We start from the raw sequence: 19,907 nt of genomic DNA, 5'->3' as shown, positions 1-19,907 counted from the left end.
TGCTACACTTCTTCCAACACCTACTTTTACTACTTGTCAAAGTTTGCATAAAAATTGACAACACGTTCTAGCAGGTCGGGTATCATTTGTAAACAGGGATAAATGCAGAAATTTTACCCTCTGCATGTTTTTCGCTTTTCACATAAACTCTGTTTTTCCACAGATGCTGCCTGACCTGCTCATTTTAATATTTTCTATTTTATTTAAGATTTCCAACAGTTGCAGTTGTTTACTTACTACTTTTTTTGGTTTGTATTTCAGTTATTGTCGCCCAAATCTAACATTTGACACAGCGTGGCAGAATACTGTTTCAACTCTGTCATTACTCTTGATTCTATAGCCACCCTAAATTAATGCTTAACTAATTTCAAGATAAGTCAAACCCTTTCCAAATTTTGGGTCACACCAGAAAAATCACATGTAGTTGCCTCCTCGTGTACATTCCATGTCCCTCAAATTTTACTCTACACTTAAAGTGCATGCACATTTTAGTGTTCTTGTTATCGTGCGAACGTTATGAATTGATATGTAGCTCATGTATTTTCTTGCCCTTGAGAAGTTCTTGATACCGGAGGTATCGCAGAAAATTAACAGCATTAATGTATTTGTTTAAGGATTGCCACTTTACAATTCGGGGAGGTCGATTAATGGAGAACGGGGAGTATCAACTTCCTATCGTCGTACTGATGCTCAGTCTGCCTCATCCAACAAGCTCCTCCCCAACACTGCTAACCCCTGGCATGATGGAGAATCTCTTCCATGAAATGGGTCATGCCATGCATTCAATGCTGGGCCGCACAAGATATCAACATGTCACTGGTAGGTCATTTCCATTCCGTATACTGGTTATATCATCAGAAATTGTGCTGAATTTCTTAAGTCTAAAGTGCAGCTCCTTGTTTCTACAGTTTATAGATTAAGTAGATACCTTCCAATAGCCCTATTATGTAGTACATGCAATGGAATTTTTCTTATAAATGCCGTCCCACTCCCTTTGTCAATGGGCTGGATCTTCTTTAAAAGATGGAAGATATGCTTGGCTTTCACCTGTTTAATTGGCAACAGATTGCATATTCCTGAACCGCAGTCCAGCCCACTGCTCAGCTGTTTGCGGAGCCTGAGCCACCTGCAAGGCACTTGGAATGCTCCTGTAGTGTTCTAGGTGTGCTATAGTCTGCAGATGTATAGTTTAGTTTAAATTATGTTTAGTGTAGAGGTACAGCAAGGAAACGGGGCCTCTTCGGCCTACAGACTCCACGTCTACCATCAATCACCCATTTACAGTAGTTCTATGTTATCCTACTTTCTCATCCACCCCTTGCGCATTAGGGGCACATTTTAAGAGGCCAATTGACCTACAAACCCACACATCTTTGGGATGTGGGAGGAAACCAGAGCACCTGGAGGAAGGTCACAGGAAGTACATGCAAACTCCACACAGGCAGCACCCAAAGTCAGGATTGAACCTGGGTTTCCAGCGGTATGAGGAAGAAGTGTACTGGTGATAGTCCAGCAGGCTCATTGATTTTAATGGGAAGAAATGGCAATTGATTTACTTTAAATGAACAATTTTCTTAGTAGTTTAATTTCAATAACTTTACAATTTTAATTATAGCATTTTGATAATTTTAACATCTTGAGGATATTATTTTACCAACTGTCAAAATCATTCTGGGATGGGAGGACCTGTATAATAAATGCCCTCACTGATTAGCTGGGATCTCGTTTCCGTGGAAAACTGGGTCTGTCAACCTGCTGCAAGAAAAAGTGAGTTCTAATTGCGGGTGACTGCTGAGCTTAGACAACTAGCTGATTACATAGATACATAGAAAATAGATGCAGGAGTAGGCCATTCGGCCCTTCAAGCCAGCATCGCCATTCAATGTGATCATGGCTGATCATCCACAATCAGTACCCCATTCCTGCCTATCCCCATATCCCTTGATTCTGCTAGCCCTAAGAGCTCTCTTGAATGCATCCAGTGAATCAGCCTCCACTTCCTACTGAGGCAGAGAATTTCACAAATTCATAACTCTCTGGGTGAAAATGTTTTTCCTCATCTCGGTTCTAAATGGCCTACCCCTTATTCTTAAACTGTGGCCCCTGGTTCTGGACTCACCAAACATCGGGAACATGTTTCCTGTATCCAGCGTGTCTAACCCCTTAATAATTTTATATGGAGCGTGTCCAATCCCTTAATAATTCTGTTAGCAGAAGATCCAACTCTGCTGCTTACACCACCAGCATTGTTTATGTTTACAGGTTTCATTATAGTCACATTTTCTAACCATCTCTTGCGTGTGGTCCAGTGAAGATGAAGAATCATCGATCTGAAACATTCATTTCATTTTTACAGATGTAGTGTAATGAGTATTTCCAACATTTTCCCTTTTCAATTTCATCTGACTAGTCCTTTGGTTTGGTGCTTAATTTATATTTACTGTGGAATTTTTCCCCCCCCACTCCCAGGTACAAGATGTCCTACTGATTTTGCAGAAGTTCCTTCAATTTTAATGGAATATTTTGCCAGTGACTATCGAGTGGTGAGACAGTTTGCACGACATTATCAGACAGGAGAGGTACGGAAATTGAACATGTAACCACATTTCCATATATTCATTAGTATTCCTTACAGAATAACATAATCACAGTATTGATAAAATAAGAAATTGCATTGCCAATGGAATTACACTATTGCTGGCACAACCTTTTTATTAAAGCTAAGAAATTCATGTGAACGTTCCATGTGGGTACAGTAAACCCTTGTTATTACAGACCTCCTTAAGATGGATTTTGGTTCTGGTTTGATTTTGGTTTGTCTCTTTAAGAACACAGGTTGCTAGTTACACTGCGGCGACAGGGCATTGAAATTGGCACGGCATTTAAATTGACAAGCAATCACTTCTGTCGACACTTAACTCAATTAAACAATGCATCAAACACTCTTCAGTATTTTCAGCAGTAACAGAAAATACTTTTTTAGCGTTTAAAAACGTAGTATTTGAAAACAGCTCGTTTCACGGGGTGACCGCTGGGTGGTTGGAGCGAACGCCTTGCTTGGTTGTAGCGGACAAACGACAATAACTGACACCATATCCCCCTCCACCCTGTGGTCTGTTATAACGAGGGTTTACTGTGGTTTGGCAAGTGTGATTCCTGACCAACTATAGGCCATTGCAGAGGAACACCAAAGCTTGGGATGTAATGTTAAAATTGTACAAGGCATTGGTGAGGCCAATTCTGGAGTATGGTGTGCAATTTTGGTCGCCTAATTATAGGAAGGATGTCAACAAAATAGAGAGAGTACAGAGGAGATTTACTAGAATGTTGCCTGGGTTTCAGCAACTAAGTTACAGAGAAAGGTTGAACAAGTTAGGGCTTTATTCTTTGGAGCGCAGAAGGTTAAGGGGGGACTTGATAGAGGTTTTTAAAATGATGAGAGGGATAGACAGAGTTGACGTGGAAAAGCTTTTCCCACTGAGAGTAGGGAAGATTCAAACAAGGGGACATGACTTGAGAATTAAGGGACTGAAGTTTAGGGGTAACATGAGGGGGAACTTCTTTACTCAGAGAGTGGTAGCTGTGTGGAATGAGCTTCCAGTGAAGGTGGTGGAGGCAGGTTCGTTTTTATCATTTAAAAATAAATTGGATAGTTATATGGATGGGAAAGGAATGGAGGGTTATGGTCTGAGCGCAGGTATATGGGACTAGGGGAGATTATGTGTTCGGCACGGACTAGAAGGGTCGAGATGGCCTGTTTCCGTGCTGTAATTGTTATATGGTTATATGGTTATCCTAGGCAGCTGTGAAGTGACTGATGATTGAAAGTTGAGTTGACTTCAGGTGATGTGCTACTAACCCGGAATACTTCAGTGGACTTTCACAGGGGGCAAAGCTTAGGGCAAAGGTTGTCTGGCTATTTATGTTTTGATAAAATAACTAAAACTCATTGAAACCTATTGAATAATGAAAGGCCAAGATAGTGGATGTGGTGAGGATGTTTCCACTAGTGGAAGTCTACGACCAGAGGGCACGGCCTCAGAATAAAAGACGTCCCTTGAGAATGGAAATTAGGTATTTCTTTAGCCAGAGGGTGGTAAATCTGTGGAATTCATTCTCACATATGACATGAGACATATGACCATAAGACATAGGCCATTCGGCTCATCCAGTCTGCTCCGCCATTCAATCATTCGGCTGCCTTCTCCCTGTAACCTCTCTAAAAAATACCCAATGTCCGGTGGTGCCACAACAAAACCTTTCTCTCTCTCACTCAACGTCAACAAAACAAAGGAACTAATTGACTTCAGAGAGGGGAATTTGGTAGCCAATTAGCCAGTTTTCATTAGTGGATCAGTGGTGGAGAGAGGTAGCTGCCTTTCTAAACTTTGAAGAAATTCAGCATTTCACTCCAAACTTCTACAGATGCACTGCAGAAAGTAACTTAACTTGCTGTATCATGGTTTGGCATATCTGTTCTAACGCATGGGAACGCAAGAAGCTGCAGAGTTTGGTGGACTCTAATTTACGACTATGTTGCCAGAACGTGAGGACCTGAGCTAAAGGGAGAGCTTGGGCAGGTTAGGACTTTTTCTTGGAGTACAAGAGGATGAGGGATGATCTTTTAGAGAAATGTATAAAATCACGAAGGGAATAGATCGGTTAAATGCACATAGTATTTTACCCAGAGTAGGGGAATCAAGAATTAGGGGACATTGGTCTACAGTGAGAGGGGAAAGATTTAATTGGAACCTGAGGGCAACATTTGCATACAGAGGGTGGTGGGTATACAGAACGAGCTGCCAGATGAGGTAGTTGAGGCAGGACCAGTAACAACATTTAAAAGGCATTTGGTTAGGTGCATGGATAGGAAGAGTTGAGAGGGATATGGACCAAACATGGGCAGGTGGGTATATTGTAGACGGGACGTCTTGATCGTTATGGGCAAGTATTGCTGAAGGGCCTGGTTCTATGTTCTAACTGTATGACTCAGCCGGCTCCATTATGGGTACAGACCGTCACACCATCGAAAGCATTTACATGATTTTGTCTACACTTTTGTAATTAGAAGTAAACTAAAAAAAGTCAACAAAAAGAAGTTTCTGGCTTGCTGATTACACTGCGCAATACATTCAAACGAAAGAAAAGCACACAAAATGTTCACTTTTAAAATCCTTTTTCAGCCATTACCTCAGAATATGGTATCACGGCTCTGTGACTCCAAGAAAGTTTGTGCTGCTGCAGACCTTCAACTTCAGGTAGGTAAATATACAGTTAGATTGTCAAACGTTTCCAGCATGAATTGTGGTGATTAAATGCAAATATTTGACTATATAAAATCAGATGTTATTTCACCTGTAGAGTTAAATTTGTTAGGCCATCCAAGTCAGAAAGAAAGGCATTGTGTGAAGACTGCAGAACTAATGAGTCCTCTGAAGATAGACACAAAGTGCTGGAGTTACTCAACAGGTCAGGCAACATGTAGGGAGAAAAAGAATAGTAGATGTTTCAGGTCGAAACCCTTCTTCAGACTTCAGGGTCTGAAGCGTCCCAACCCGAAAAGTCATCTATTCTTTTTCTCCGGAGATGCTGCCTGACCCGCTGAGTTACACCTACGTTTTTATGTCTCTCTGGTATAAACCAGCATCTATAGTTCCTTCCTACACATAATGAGACCTCGGTATGGGCTGGTTTTAATCCTCTGTGATAAATATATCACAGACTGCTTGTGGTGTCCAAAGAGACCATTTTGTCTCTCGGATCAATGATGCCTCTATGTAAGAGCAATCCAACTGGTCCTGCTTTCACTATAGATAATTATCCAGCTCCTTTTGCCGGCCAAATTGAACTACTACCCTGCCTGTACATTCCAAACCCTAAATATTTGCTGCGTTTAAAAACAAATTACGTCACTTTTAGCTGTTTTGTCACGTCATTTACTTCTCGATCCCTCAGTCAAGGGAAATATATTTTCTCGATCTAACATCGATACCTTTCCTGATTTTGTCACATGATCTCCTTTGTTCCTTGATGAACAATCCTAGCTTCAATCATTCCATGCTTGGATAAGAACCCTTGTTTGGATGAGAATTGCAGGTACTATCATAACGTCTAAGAGACATTTGGACAGGTACATGAATAGGATGGGTTTAGAGAGATTTGGGCCAAGCACAGGCAAGTGTGACTAATGTGGATAGAAACATAGAGAAACATAGAAAATAGGTGCAGGAGGAGGCCATTCGGCCCTTCGAGCCGGCACTGCCATTCATTGTGATCATGGCTGATCGTCCCCTATCAATAACCCGTGCCTGCCTTCTCCCCATATCCCTTGACTCCACTAGCCCCTAGAGCTGGCAAGTTGGGCAAAACGTCTATTTCCACATTAAATGACTCTGACTTGTAACTGAAGTCCTGCATCCCTGGGATCACTTTGAAAAATTCTGTTAATATTTATACCACATGATTTTTTTGGTATCGACCCCTTTCTTAACCTGTCCAGCCATTTTATTGTAAGACGGTGGTTAACTTGTGGAGTTCTCTGCCACAAAAGACTCCGAAGCCACTTAATATACTGTTGTCCAATTTATTGTTTCGTATTTGCATATAACTTGGATAGCTTTGGATAAGAATTGCTTATGTTGTGGACTCAAAACATCCATAAAAGAGGCAATACCCCCAAAATGCTTCAGAAAACTTTCAAAGCACGTTGCAAATGCTGGAGGACTTTTAGTAGTTGAATGTTTCTGATCAAATAAGCATTGAATAAAGTTGGCCTTTTTTGCATCAATAATATTTTTTCTTTTAAAATAGATCTTTTATTCAGTCCTGGATCAGATCTACCATGGGCATTATCCTCCACCAAAATCTACAACTGAAATATTAAAGGAAACCCAGGAGAAATTTTATGGACTGCCTTATGTACAAAACACGGTAAAAACTTGTAAATATTAAATTATCTACAATTCAGAACCAGTATGCCAAGTTTGGGATAAATATACAATGTTTTTTTTATAGAATTCATTGCTGCAGATGACTATGGAGTATTTTTAAAGTGGGGATTGACAGGTTCTGTTTGTTAAGGGTTATGGGGAGAGGGCAGAAGAATGGAGTTGAGAGGGGAAGATAGATCAGCCATGATTGAATGGCGGAGTAGACTCGATGGGCCGAATGGCCTAATTTGGCTCCTATGACATGAACCTTTGTATAGATTGTATTTGAAAAGTAAAGCCTGCAGACTGCTATTTTCTTTGTAGATGGATATTTTTTCAGAAGGGTAAATGTTATTAATGTCCTTAAAATAGCAAAGTGTTTTGGGAAAATGAGAGGGCTTATTACACATCTTTGTAGTCTTTGTGGTTGAGTGATATGGGGAATAGAAGAGAATACTTGTCTGAATATTTGTTCTGTTTTAAAATTCAGTGTACAATGTTGAGGTGAATGGATAAAAAAGAAAAAGGTTGCTTTGAATTGAGCACTCTCAACCCAATTAATATACAAACATGCGCATCTTTTGGAATGTGGGAGGATACCCGGGGAAAAAAACCCCATGTGGTGATGGCGAACGTGTAGACTCCGAGGTCAGAATTGAACTTGGGTCTCTTGTGCTGTGAAGCAGCATCTCTACTAGCTGCGTCACTCTGCTGCCTCAGTGAATTGAGCTGCACCTCAACACTGAAGTAAACTACATGGTTGCATCAATGTAGAAACAAGGAACTGCAGATGCTGGTTTACAAAAAAAAACAGCCACAAGGTGCTGGAGTAACTCAGCACTTCAATTGGCATCTGTGGAGAACATGGGTAGGTGACGTTTCTGGTCAAGACCCTTCTTCAGACTTCAGAAGGGCCTTGAACCAAAATGTCATCAATCCATGTTCTCCACAGATGCTGCCTGTCCCTCTGAAGTACTCCAGAGCTTTGTATCTTCAATTGCATCAATGTTCTGAGGGAGATGGGCTGGGCGATAAATACTATCTTACAAGTGTATAGACACAAAGTGCAGGAGTAACTCAGTGGGTCAGGCAGCATCTCTGGGGGAAAAAAAGATGGGTGACATTTTGAGTTGGGTCCCTTCTTCAGACCCCTTATAAGTCTTATAAATATCAATCATATCTTAAATATTTTATGTCATCCTTTACATGGATGAAAACAAAAGTATATTGAATGATACAGAATATAAATATGATGGAAGAGTAAGCACAAATTCATAATTTTAGGGTGGGGAGGGGGGAAATCCAAATGTTAAAGTTTCTGAGGAAGACCAAGTGAAACCAAGAGCTTGAGGCAGTTGCAGATCTGATCCCTGTAAGAGTGATGAATAAGCTTGAGCACATGCCCTATTAAAAGTAGGCAGTTTAAGTAAAGCTAGGATTGTACGATGCAGCTGCTGCTTATGTTGGCCCCCAGCAAAGGCTTTAATAATTGCTAAAGTGTCTGATTATTAAAGGCTTTTGGAAACAGAGTTGAAATAGATTCAAATAAAGAAAAGCGTTACAAACCCCCAAAAAACATGAATCTATCTAGTTCAAAGTACATTTAACTAATATGGATAAAAGCTATCACTATCAATTTTTAGATTTAAATATGCACTTGCGTTCTTTCCCATTGAGGTTGTCAAATACGTTCATAGCTGATGTAAGGTTGAGACATCAAATGCAATATGCCCTTTGGCTCTACATGCCTAAGCCCTGCTCCTGGACAGAGAGTCCATTGCGCAGACTGGAGATTGGACATGCTGCCATTTGACTTCCAGCAAATATTTGCCTTTGGTGGGGCCGTCTGCAGGTGTGAAGGTCGGGTTAATGCACCATTATACGGCTGACCATATAATGCTGTTAGCGAGTGGTTCACTCTGCAGTTCCCTTCAGCCATTAGTTCCAAAGTGCACCACATAGCATGTTGTACTAGTTACTAACAGCTGTTCTTCCCTCACAATGATAATGAAACTGCTGCACACCAGTTGCACACCTGGTGGAGCTGCTGCCTCACAACGCCAGGGACCCAGGTTCGATCATGACCTCAGCTGCTGTCTGTGAGGAGTTTACACGTTCTCCTTGTAACCGCATGGGTTTCCTCTGCGTTTTCTCCCATATGCCATAGACGTGCGTGCTTGCGGTTTAATTGGCCTCTAAGTTGCCCCTAGTGTGTAAAATGCCCCTAATGTGTAAAGGCTGTCTGCGTAAGTGGGATAACATAGAACTAGTGTGAACGGGTGATCAATGGTCAGCGTTGACTCAGTGGACAAAGTAGATTCCTCCTCAATATATACCTTTTTCTAATGATTGTGGTATTTTAGAGGTATTTTTACTTGCCTATCTTGGGGTATTCTCTGTACTTTATTCGTCAGGATTTCAATATTTAAAGAGATTACAATGGACAAGCTGTTGATTACTTTTCGTAATTAGTTTGGTGCTGCAGTTAGGATATTGTATTATTTTCACTAGACATTTAGGCTGCTGTTTGTTACTAGAAGTGCGGGGGGTGGGGGGGTGGGAGGCTGAATAGGATTTGTCCACTTAAGACTTTGGACTGAGGATACCTGTATACACTTTAGCCATGGCGTGTATATTCTAGTACTATGTCAGTATCAGGTGTGAAGTAGACAACACTGCCATCAAACCAGTAAGGTAAAGTTATGAGCACATCCAAAACTGAGATTACAGAGACGCAATTTCCATTAGTTGCACATCTGTCCAGCAGGTGCTGCTGTTAGAGCACAAATGCCAGGATAAATGTGCTTCTTTGCATTTTTCACCCTTTAAATAATTGTTCTACAAGTTAGTTCATTCATATTGCTGGAAATGGGGACTTAAGGTAACGCAGATGCTGGAATCTTCAGGAAATAACAAACGTTCACAAGTTATAGGAGTAGAATTAGGCCATTCGGCCCATTTGCATTTTACATCACTCCGCCATTCAATCATGGCTGATCTCTGCCTCTTAATCCCATTATTCTGCCTTCTCCCCATAACCCTTGACACCTGTTCTAATCAAGAATTTATCTATCTCTGCCATAAAAATATCTACTGATTTGGCCTCCACAGCCCTCTGTGGAATGTGAATGAGTTCCACAGATTAACTACCCTCTGACGAAAGAAGTTCCTCCTCACCTCCATTCTAAAAGAGTGCCCTTTAATTCTGAGGTTATGACCTTTGGTCCTAGACTCTCCCACCAGTGGAAACATCCTTTCCAGCTGCTGGAGGAAGTCTGTGGTCAGGCAGCATCTGTGGAGGGAAATGGACATGCATTGTTTTGGGTCGGGACCTATCTTCAGACAATTTTTACATCACTGGCTATTTCTTTATAAAAAAAATCAGTGATGAAATATCTTGAAGGGATACAAAGTACTGAGTTATTAGTAACTCAGTGGGTCAGGCAGCATCTCTGGAGAACATGGATTACCGCTGAGTTACCTCATTGCCACAGAGGGCTGTGGAGTCCCCACAACCTTCAGTGGCAAAGAATTCCACAGATTCACCACCCTCTGACCAAAGAAATTCCTCCTTTGTTGTCTCTTGTGCCGGCAAATGTACTCTATCTTTTTAAGAATGGAGGTTTTGAAAAATAGGGAACTATAGATTGGTTAGCCTGGCATCAGTGCTAAAAAATGCTGGAATCTATTATTGAGGAAGTGGTTGGGGGAAGGTGACGTTGATTTATCAGAGGGAAATCATATTTGCCAGATCTGTTAGAATTTGTTGTTGTTATGGCTAAGAAGGATTAAGAGAGCCAGTTGATGTGCATTTAGTCTTTAAGTAGAGTTTTGAAATGGGACAATACTCGAAAATCAAACATAATTAGAATGCATGGTATTAACTGGTGTGGATTGAAGATTGATTAATGGACATAAGAGAGAAGTGGAGCATTGGAGCATTGGATCATTTTTCGGTTGGGAGACTGGTCAGAACCAAAGATCCTATAGCGAATCAAGATAGACCACTCCTAAATGCAATGGGCTGACGTGTAGTACGCAACAGAGGTCTTTTTTTCATCCATTTCAGTAACCCGACCAGACTCGCAGTGTAATCAACGTTGCGGGGGAACAGTTTGTGTTAATAAATTATAATTCTGAAAATGAGGAGAAGATTTTTACCAAATAACTTTTATTTTTACGAGGATGTTTCCGTAACCGGCTTCCGTCTCCGCACTAGTATCTTTGCTCCGCTATGGGATCTTTGTTGCGGAGACGGAAGCCGGTTACGGAAATGGGGCCGAAAATTACCCATGACTCTGCCCATGAACGTACTACGTCTTTTTCGTCGAGTGATCTATCTTGCTTGCTATAGGATCTTTGGTCAGAACAGATTCGCAGGTCACAATCTATGTCAGTGACTTGCCTGAGGGCAATCAATCGTAATGAAATACAAGTTTGCTGATAATGCAAAGCTAGGTGGCAGTGTGGGCTATTAGAGGGATGCAAGGAGGCTTCGGGAGATTTAGACTGCCCGCATAAATTGGAAAAGACATGCTAAATGGAATACAAATATACAATTGCCACATTGATAGAAAAAATAGAACTAAATATGTTTTAAAAGCTCATCTTCCCATCTCTGGCTTGTTCCCTCCCACTGGCTTCACGTGGATGTGAAGAGGATGCTTCCAGTATAAGGAGATTCTAGGGCCAGAGGCCATAACTTCAGAATAAAAGGTTGTATCTTTAGACAGGAGACGTGGAGACATTTCTTTAGTCAGAATCTGTGGAATTCATTGCCACAGATGGCTGCGGTGGCCAAGTCAATGGATATTTTTAAGGTGGAGATTGACAGATTCTTGATTAGTAATGGTGTCGGGTATTATGGGGAGAAGGCAGGAGAATGGGGTTGAAATGGGAAAGATAGATCAGTCATGATTGATTGATGGAGTAGACTTGATGGGCTGAATGGCCTAATTCGGCTCCTATAATTTATGAACATATGAACCCATTTCTTGCCTCTGTCCTAATCTCACAGCCGTTTGTCTTCTTCCCTTCTCTGGCCTTTGTCCCCTGTGCCCCACCTGGATGCACACCCATTTCACCCACTATCCTGCACTCTTTTCCCCTTCTGCATGTTCAACTATATTCCTTCCTTTATTTACACTTTTCACACACCTTCTCCTTATCTCACAATCTTTTGCCGTCTACCCATCTCTGGCTGTTGTGCATCCATGCCCCTCACCTGTATCCGTCTATCATTTGCCAGGCTTTGTCCCACCTTCATCTCCCTTCCAACTTTCTCCTTCCAACTATAATCAGTCTGAAGAAGGACCACGATCTGAAATGTCGCCTCTCCATGATGTATAAGAGCCAGTCTATACCACGACGGGTCAGGCAGCATCTCTGGAGAAAGGGAATAGGTGATGTTTCGGGTCAGAACCCTACTTCAGATCTAATCCTTTTCTCGAGATGCTGCCTGACCCCGCTGAGTTACTCCACCACTTTGTGTCCTTTTTTTTGTAAAATCTACAGTTCATTGAGTCTCAAATTAAAAGCTATTGATTGTCCTTGTGTATGAATCGCTGAAAGGTAATATGCAGATTTGGCAGACATTTTGCAGAGCCCAAGCTACATTGGCCTTTACTGCAAGTGGATTTGAGCACAAGAGTTGAGATGCGTTGGTCTAATTATATAGTCCTGCTTCCAATAGACAGTGCAATGAAGATTCTCCCAACTGATTGTTGAGATGGCAGGTTTATTGTACTTGTGTTTATGTGGGGGGGGGGTCGAAACGGGTCTTGCTGTCTCTCCCTTCGGGGGAATACGACTTTTTTGTCGTATCCCCCTTCTCTGCCTCCGTCTGTGCTGAGGCCTAATGGCGGAGCTTGCGACCTCGAGGCTCCGGAGGCAGCCTGTCGGGACTCGCCCTGGGCTCGCTCCCGTGAGGGCGGCCCAGCTCGGGGCTGGAACGCCGCTCCCGTGAGGGGCTGTGATGCTCCCGTGAGGGCGGCCTGACGAGGGGCTGAGACTCTCTCGTGAGGGGCTGTGGCACTCCCGTCGGAGCGGCCCAGCCCGAGGGAGGAACGGCACTCCTGTCGGAGTGGCCCAGCCCGAGGGAGGAACGGCACTCCCGTCGGAGTGGCCCAGCTCGAGGTGGAACGGCACTCCCGTCGGAGTGGCCCAGCTCGAGGTGGAACGGCACTCCCGTCGGAGTGGCCCAGCTCGAGGTGGAACAGCACTCCCGTCGGAGCGGCTCAGCTCGAGGGAGGAACGGCACTCACGTGAGGGCGATCCGGCTCGGGGCTGGAACGGTGCTCCGGTGGCTGGGACGGCGTTCTGGCGGCGGTGACCTGAGTCCTGGGTTCAGCCGCGGGCCAGCGGCTGCGTACGCTGGACTGGAGGGCGGCAGCTTCGACCACCCCGGGCTGCGGTGTTTGAACCGGCCCGTTTGCGGGGTTCGGTGAGCCGCGGGACTGTTTGTGCCATCGCCCGGTGGGGAATCGCCTCAGCGCAGAGGGAGAAGAGGAGGGAAGAGACAGTAACCCTAAGATTTTTGCCTCCACCACAGTGAGGAGGTGCTTGGAGGATACACTGTGGTGGATGTTAATTTGTGTTTATTGTTGTATGATTGTATGTATGACTGCAGGCACGAAATTTCGTTCAGACCGTAAGGTCTGAATGACAATAAAGGTATTCAATTCAATTCATGAGGGGAAATTACGTAGACTGGGCCGACACTGCCTTGAAGATTGAGAAGCGATCTCATCTCATCCCTGGAGAACATGGTCAAGTGATGTTTTGGGTCTAGACCTTCATTAGACTAGATCAATATATTCCCCTATGAACACAGTGTGCCTATTGCTGGGTGCTCTCTTCACTAATGGTACCGTTCCCAGTGCAGGTCCCAGCTGGGCTGGGTACCACACTCGAGTGGGTTCCCTTACCTACCATCTCTCCTGCGCCCTCTCCACACGACCAACACTGGTGACCCATTTTGCCCACAGATTGCCATTGCACAGTAACTCCCAAATTATATCCTTACCAAGAATCCAACTTGACCCTCATTCACTGGTGCCCTCTTTTCTGCAACTTGTTGAACCAGGTCTGTTCCACGTCTGACCTTATGCTTTCTTTCAAGCAGTTGGCAATGATGCAGTGTGCAAAGGGAGGTATATAAGAGCCAGACTATAACACGATGGGTCAGGCAGCATCTCCGGAGAAAAGGAAAAGGTGACGTTTCGGGTCGGAAGAAGGGTTCTGATCTGAAACGTCACCTATTCCTTTTCTCCAGAGAAAACTCTGTTGAGTTACTCCAGCACTTTTTGTAAAATTTTTGTTATAAACTAGCATCTGCAGTTCCTTCTTACAACAGTCCATAACACCCTGGGTCTTGCTCAATTTGGGTTGGCACGGTGGTGCACCGGCTGAGTTGGTACCTTGCAGTGCAAGAGACCCAGTTTCAATCCTGATTACGGTTGTTGTCTGTACGGAGTTTGTACGTTCTCCCTGTGACTGCGCGGGTTTTATCTGAGATCTTCCGTGTCCACCCACACGCCAAAGACGTACAGGTATGCAGGTAAATTGACTCAGCAGCATTTAATTGATAGGTGACATCACAGGTCAGGACCCTTCTTCAGACTGATCTCGAGCAATTATTCTTTGCAAGATTTAGTTTTCAAGATTCTTTGCACAAAGAATCTTTAATATGCCTCTCCTGGCTGCAGTGAATTTCTAAAAAAAATTTTTTTGTAGTAAATTAATCGACATCCTTTGTGTTTGAACGATCATTTAAATTAATTAAATCATCTCCGTAGAGAGCCTATTCCATGGAATTTATTCTTGCACAGAATAAGTTTGTTTCCACATAGTATTGCCTCCATTCTTCCATTGCAAACACAGCACTAGCTGTTTGCTTTTGCGGTTTTGCCCACGAGTGAGGTAACTTGTCTCTGACTTTGGGCTTTAATTATCTATTCTATTCATCATTAAGAACTCTGCAAAGAAGCAGCCATCTCTCTTCTTCAATGGGAACATGCCCGCCAGGCAGAGAATTTACATAATTGCTCCTCTGTCCTATCCCTTTATCTTGTAAAATCATTCTAATGATTCATTTCTGTATTTGCATATTTCGTGCTCTTCTATTTCTCCTGCACATGAAGGGAAATGTTTAACTTCCCTCCAGGTTAGAAATTATACCACCTTTTTGAATTATTCAATTTAAAGTTACGTATTTAGATTGAAATATTGTAACTAATTTAATTTAAGTCTGTTTGTGCATATATTACATATTCATAATTCAGAAGATGAGTTAAAGACCGTTTTCTTTTCCTTTTTCAGGCTTGGCAGCTGCGTTTTAGCCACCTTGTTGGATATGGTGCCAAATATTACTCCTACCTTATGTCAAGAGCCGTGGCCTCGATGGTTTGGAAGCAATGCTTCATGAAGGACCCGCTTAACAGGTTAAAAAAAGGGGAAAATTGAATTAAATTGCATTGTATTCTTTGATCAATGAAAAGGAAATGGGAATTACGATGATAAAATTTGGGAACCAGGAGACATCTATTTATGTAAAAGGAGATACGTAATGATCATAGAGGAAATTCACTTGGAACATTCAAAAGGGAATTATAGAACGAGTGGGAGTTTAGAAGGCTGTCGGCAAATAATACAGGAACAGAACTAATTACATACACCCCAAAGAAGTCCAGGCTTATAGGTTAATTGGCTTCAGTTATAAAATTATATATTTCCCTCGTGTGTAGGATAGTGCCAGTGTACGGAGTGATATTTATTGGCGCGGACTCTGTGCGCTGAAGGGCCTGTTTCCAAGCTGAATCGCTAAACTAAGAGGCAGTAGATGCTGGAATCTGTAGCAAAAAAGTTTGAAGAAGGATCCCGATCTGAAATGTCGCCCATCCTTTTTCTCCAGATTTGTTGCCTGACTCGCTGAGTTACTCCAGCACTTTGTGTCTATCTTCAGTATAAACCAGAATCAGCAGTTCCCAGTACAGGGTGGTTGCTGGTTAGCACGGACTCAGTGGACCAAAGGGCCTATTTCCACGCAGTACCTCTAAAGCCAGCAAGGGGTCAAGTTATCTACGCCAGTTCTGTACAATTCTATGAAAGGAGGTGTCTCTGTTTAAAACGGGGACTTTTATAATTCAAATTGTTACTATGCTGAGTGAGATAGTGGATTTCTATTTTATTTTTTTTAAACAAGGGGGAATAAATCATTTTTCTTGACCAAAAAAACAAAATGACTGCAATAACTAGAAACAACATATTGGATTTGACTGCTGATCTGCATCTCTTATTCAAGTGTTGACATTCAACAAATATACTTCATGTAGTCAGTTCTATAACTTTTTCACTTCTTTAACTAATCCATCTAAAACTTTTGAGCTTTTGTAGGCTTTAAAAGTCCTTTGATCATCCGTTTAGATTGCATATTGTTTTGCCCGTCAAAACAAAGTATGTTTCCTTTTAAAACAATAATAAACCAAAAATATTTACTGCACTTTTGATATCTTGACATTTTTGATAAGAATGTCAAAATGTCAAAAATGCAGAAAATATTTTTGGTTTAATATTTGACAAAGTCATACAGCTTGGAAACGGGGCTTTCAACCCTCCTTGCCTATGCCAACCAAGATGCCCCTTCTACGTTAGCTCCACCTGCCTGTGTTTTGGCTATATCCCTCTAAATCTTTCCTATCCATGTACCTGTTCAAATATCTTTTACATGTTTTGATAGTAATTACCTCGTCCGGCAGCTCGTTCCATATACCCAACACTCTGTGTGAAAAAGTTGCCTCTCAGGTTCCTATTAAATTTTTCCCCACTCCCTTTAAACCTCTGTCCTATGTTCTTGATTCCCCTACTCTGGGTAAAATACTCTGTGCATCTACTTATCTATTCCCCTCATGGTTTTATACACCTGTATAAGATCCCTCCTCTTCCTTCAGTACTCCAATGAATAAAGCCCTAGCCTGCCCAACCTCTCCATGTAGCTCAGGCCCTCACGTCGCATCTATAGGAATAGCATCTTTGACACCCGAATGACAGATTTCAATTGTTTGGGGTATGAGATGCTTCTAATGAACTGAATAATTATTATTTCCCTTTTAACAATCTCTACAGATCATGTAGGCCATCATATCTAGGAAGAAACCAAACCTTCCGATCGTTCCAAAACCAATTATCCTACAAATCCTTCGAACCAAAGCAAAAATTTTGGTTATTTGTGATGCCCACTATTTCATTCTTCTTCATTTTGGTAGTTTGACCATCCACAATCCAAGCCAATGTCATCAATTAAGTGACGCTCATTTACTATTTGTGCTATTGGTAATATAAAAGTACCCAAAAACATTTTGCAGAAATAGATGCTAATCCGTGTGGGAGAGAATATAAATTCTATTGGGAGAAATTCTGTGGGATAGAATAGACATGCAACACCAACAGGACAAATTCAGATCTTCTCATAATGGGCCATTATGGGCTCCAACCTTCCTTGCTATCTGTTGCTTTGTTTTGGCCTTTTCTTACCTCTAGTTCTCTCCCCTTTACTCTCAGTCTGAAGAAGGGTCCCAAACCGAAACATCACCCATCCTTTTTCTCCAGAGATGCTGTCTTGACCTGCTGTGTTACTCCTGCACTTTGTGACTATCTTCAGATTTAACTGGCATCTACTGTTCCTTTCTCCGCACACCCTTTCCATTTTTTCTATTATAGATGAAGAATTCTGGTTTTGTAGTTGATTAGTGCTAATTGAGATTAAATTGAAAAAGTCATATCAGTCAATTAACTGCATTTTAAAACTAATGCTGCGTATTAATGCTGCGTATTAATTTATTCAAATTAATTGAATAACTTTCTCACTTTGGCATTGTTTATCTGATTGATAATGAAGTGATTTGAAATGGACTGATTGGACACACCTTGCAAAAAGCCTGCACAGGTACTGTTTTACAATGTTTAAAATATACTTGGACAGGTTTACAGATTGGATAGCTTTAGAGGGGTATGGGACTCGCTCGGGAAGGAATTTTCATAAGTTCATGTTATAGAATTAGGTCATTCAGCCCATCAAGCCTATTCCACCATACAATCATGACTGGTCTATCTTTCCCTCTCAACCCCAATCTCCTGCCTTGACCCCTGACACCCGTACTAATCAAAAATCTGTCAATCTCCGCCATAAAAATATCCATTGACTTGGCCTCCACAACTGTCTGGCAGTGAATTGCACAGATTCATCACACTCTGACTAAAGAAATTCCTCATCTCCTTTCTAAAAGTTCTTTGTTTTATTCTGTCCCAGACTCTCCCTCTTGATCGACGGATGAGCTGGGCCAATCGGCCTGTTTCCATGCTTTATGACGATAACTATTATACTTTTGCTTTTGAAGTCAATTGACACACAATATGATATGCAGATTTAGTGCCAATGACAAGGTGTGAATTTTTACACCAAGATGTTATGATTGGAAAATCTAGGTCATTATGTAAGAAAATGTAAAAAAACAAGAAGCAGTCTAAGCTGGGTACATATTCCAGATGTTTTTGCCTTCAAAGAAGCCAAGGCAAAGATGTTTAACACAAGGTGCTGGCATAGGATATGGCAAGGGAGGACATGATCTGTGCAAATTAATATTTTAATGAAACCGTGCGTGATGTGAAAGGTCATGGCATGAGTGTATTTAGTGTACACACATCTTGTCCTGCTCCAAAAGTAGTCAAGTTAACATTCCTGTGTTCGCATTATGTTATAAAACTAACGTTCACCACTTAAGACTTATGAGCACAAAAATCTAGATGGCACATGAAAGCAGAACCAAAGTTTGTGGCATTATTGGAGGTGTCATCTATCAGATGAGATTTTAAACAAAGTCGCCATCTCTTAATAAAGTTGATGAAAAAAGATGGCTCAAAGGTTCAGTGAAGTTTATTGGTCATGTGCAACTGCACAGTGAACTTCTTTTTGCATAATTACACATGTGGGTGCCGGCATGTTTTGGCGGCATTTCCAAAGTCCGGTCCACCGCACGCTCGGTCTCCTGGAGCAGTTGCCGATCCCGGAAGGCTAAGGGCTCCTGCATGCTCTTCCTCAGACCGGATCGGCCCGCGAACCGATGTCCCTCTCTTCATTTTTGCGTTCCCAGCTGCCTCCTGCAGCCGACCTTGAGGGGGCAGGTGGCAATACCCCGGCTCATCCTCGCCGGCCCACTCCTCGCGTCCAAAGTCTCCAGTGGCGATCCAATGTGATCAATGTGAGGAAGATTAGGGAAATCAGCTGTTATTTGGTGTTAATTCAGCTCGTCATTATCATAATGGTGTTTGTCACAACTTGTGTACACATTGTTGCTGCATTTTCTATTTTACCACAGTGACAGCACCTCGGATGTATTTTGTTTGTTGTAAAGCACTTTGGGGTGGTCGAGGACCATTATGATTATATAAATGGTGTTGTCTTTATTAGGTTGGTTTCAACCTCAAAGGGAAAAAGATAAAAGGTGTATGGTTATGACTGGCTTATATTGTTCTGAATATATTAACATAAACAACTGGTCAAAATTCAACTTCAGGCAAAATCCATAGATTGCATAATTGATCAATTATCATTATTTGCCAATGACTGTTTAGAGATACAGTGCGGAAACAGGCCCTTCAGCCCCCCATCCCCACACCGACCAGCGATCCCCGCACACTAGCACCATCTGATACACGCTTGGGCCTATTTACAATTTTACCAAGCCAATTAGCATACAAACCTGTACGTCTTTGGAGTGTGGGTGGAAACCGGAGCACCCGGAGAAAACCCACGCAGGTCACGGGGAGAACGTATAACTCTGTACAGCCAGCATCCGTTGTCAGGATCGAACCCGGGTGACTGGCCTTGTAAGGCAGCAGCTCTACCACTGAAGGGGGGTACGAAAGAAAGCTGGAAGAGAGGAGAGGCAGGACAGAGCATGGGCAGTAATAGGTGAACACAGG

The 19,907-nt window shown here is 42.3% G+C and overlaps 1 protein-coding gene across 2 annotated transcripts in view; it reads left to right on the top strand.

Moving 5' to 3' along the window:
- The window catches only part of LOC116974381 (mitochondrial intermediate peptidase), a 78,874-nt gene that overhangs the window by 33,831 nt on the left and 25,136 nt on the right, over window positions 1–19,907 (top strand). For both annotated transcript variants that reach the window (XM_033022764.1, XM_033022766.1), the window contains 5 exons: window positions 615–819; window positions 2,470–2,579; window positions 5,184–5,258; window positions 6,811–6,930; window positions 15,249–15,370. In XM_033022764.1, the coding sequence (XP_032878655.1) occupies window positions 615–819; window positions 2,470–2,579; window positions 5,184–5,258; window positions 6,811–6,930; window positions 15,249–15,370 (632 nt within the window). The remainder of the gene's footprint in view (window positions 1–614; window positions 820–2,469; window positions 2,580–5,183; window positions 5,259–6,810; window positions 6,931–15,248; window positions 15,371–19,907) is intronic.

The sequence above is a fragment of the Amblyraja radiata genome, chromosome 6, assembly GCF_010909765.2.
Source record: "Amblyraja radiata isolate CabotCenter1 chromosome 6, sAmbRad1.1.pri, whole genome shotgun sequence".
Lineage (NCBI taxonomy): Eukaryota > Metazoa > Chordata > Chondrichthyes > Rajiformes > Rajidae > Amblyraja > Amblyraja radiata.
The sequence above is the reverse complement of the archived record's forward strand: the minus strand, read 5'-3'. Positions and strand labels throughout refer to the sequence as shown.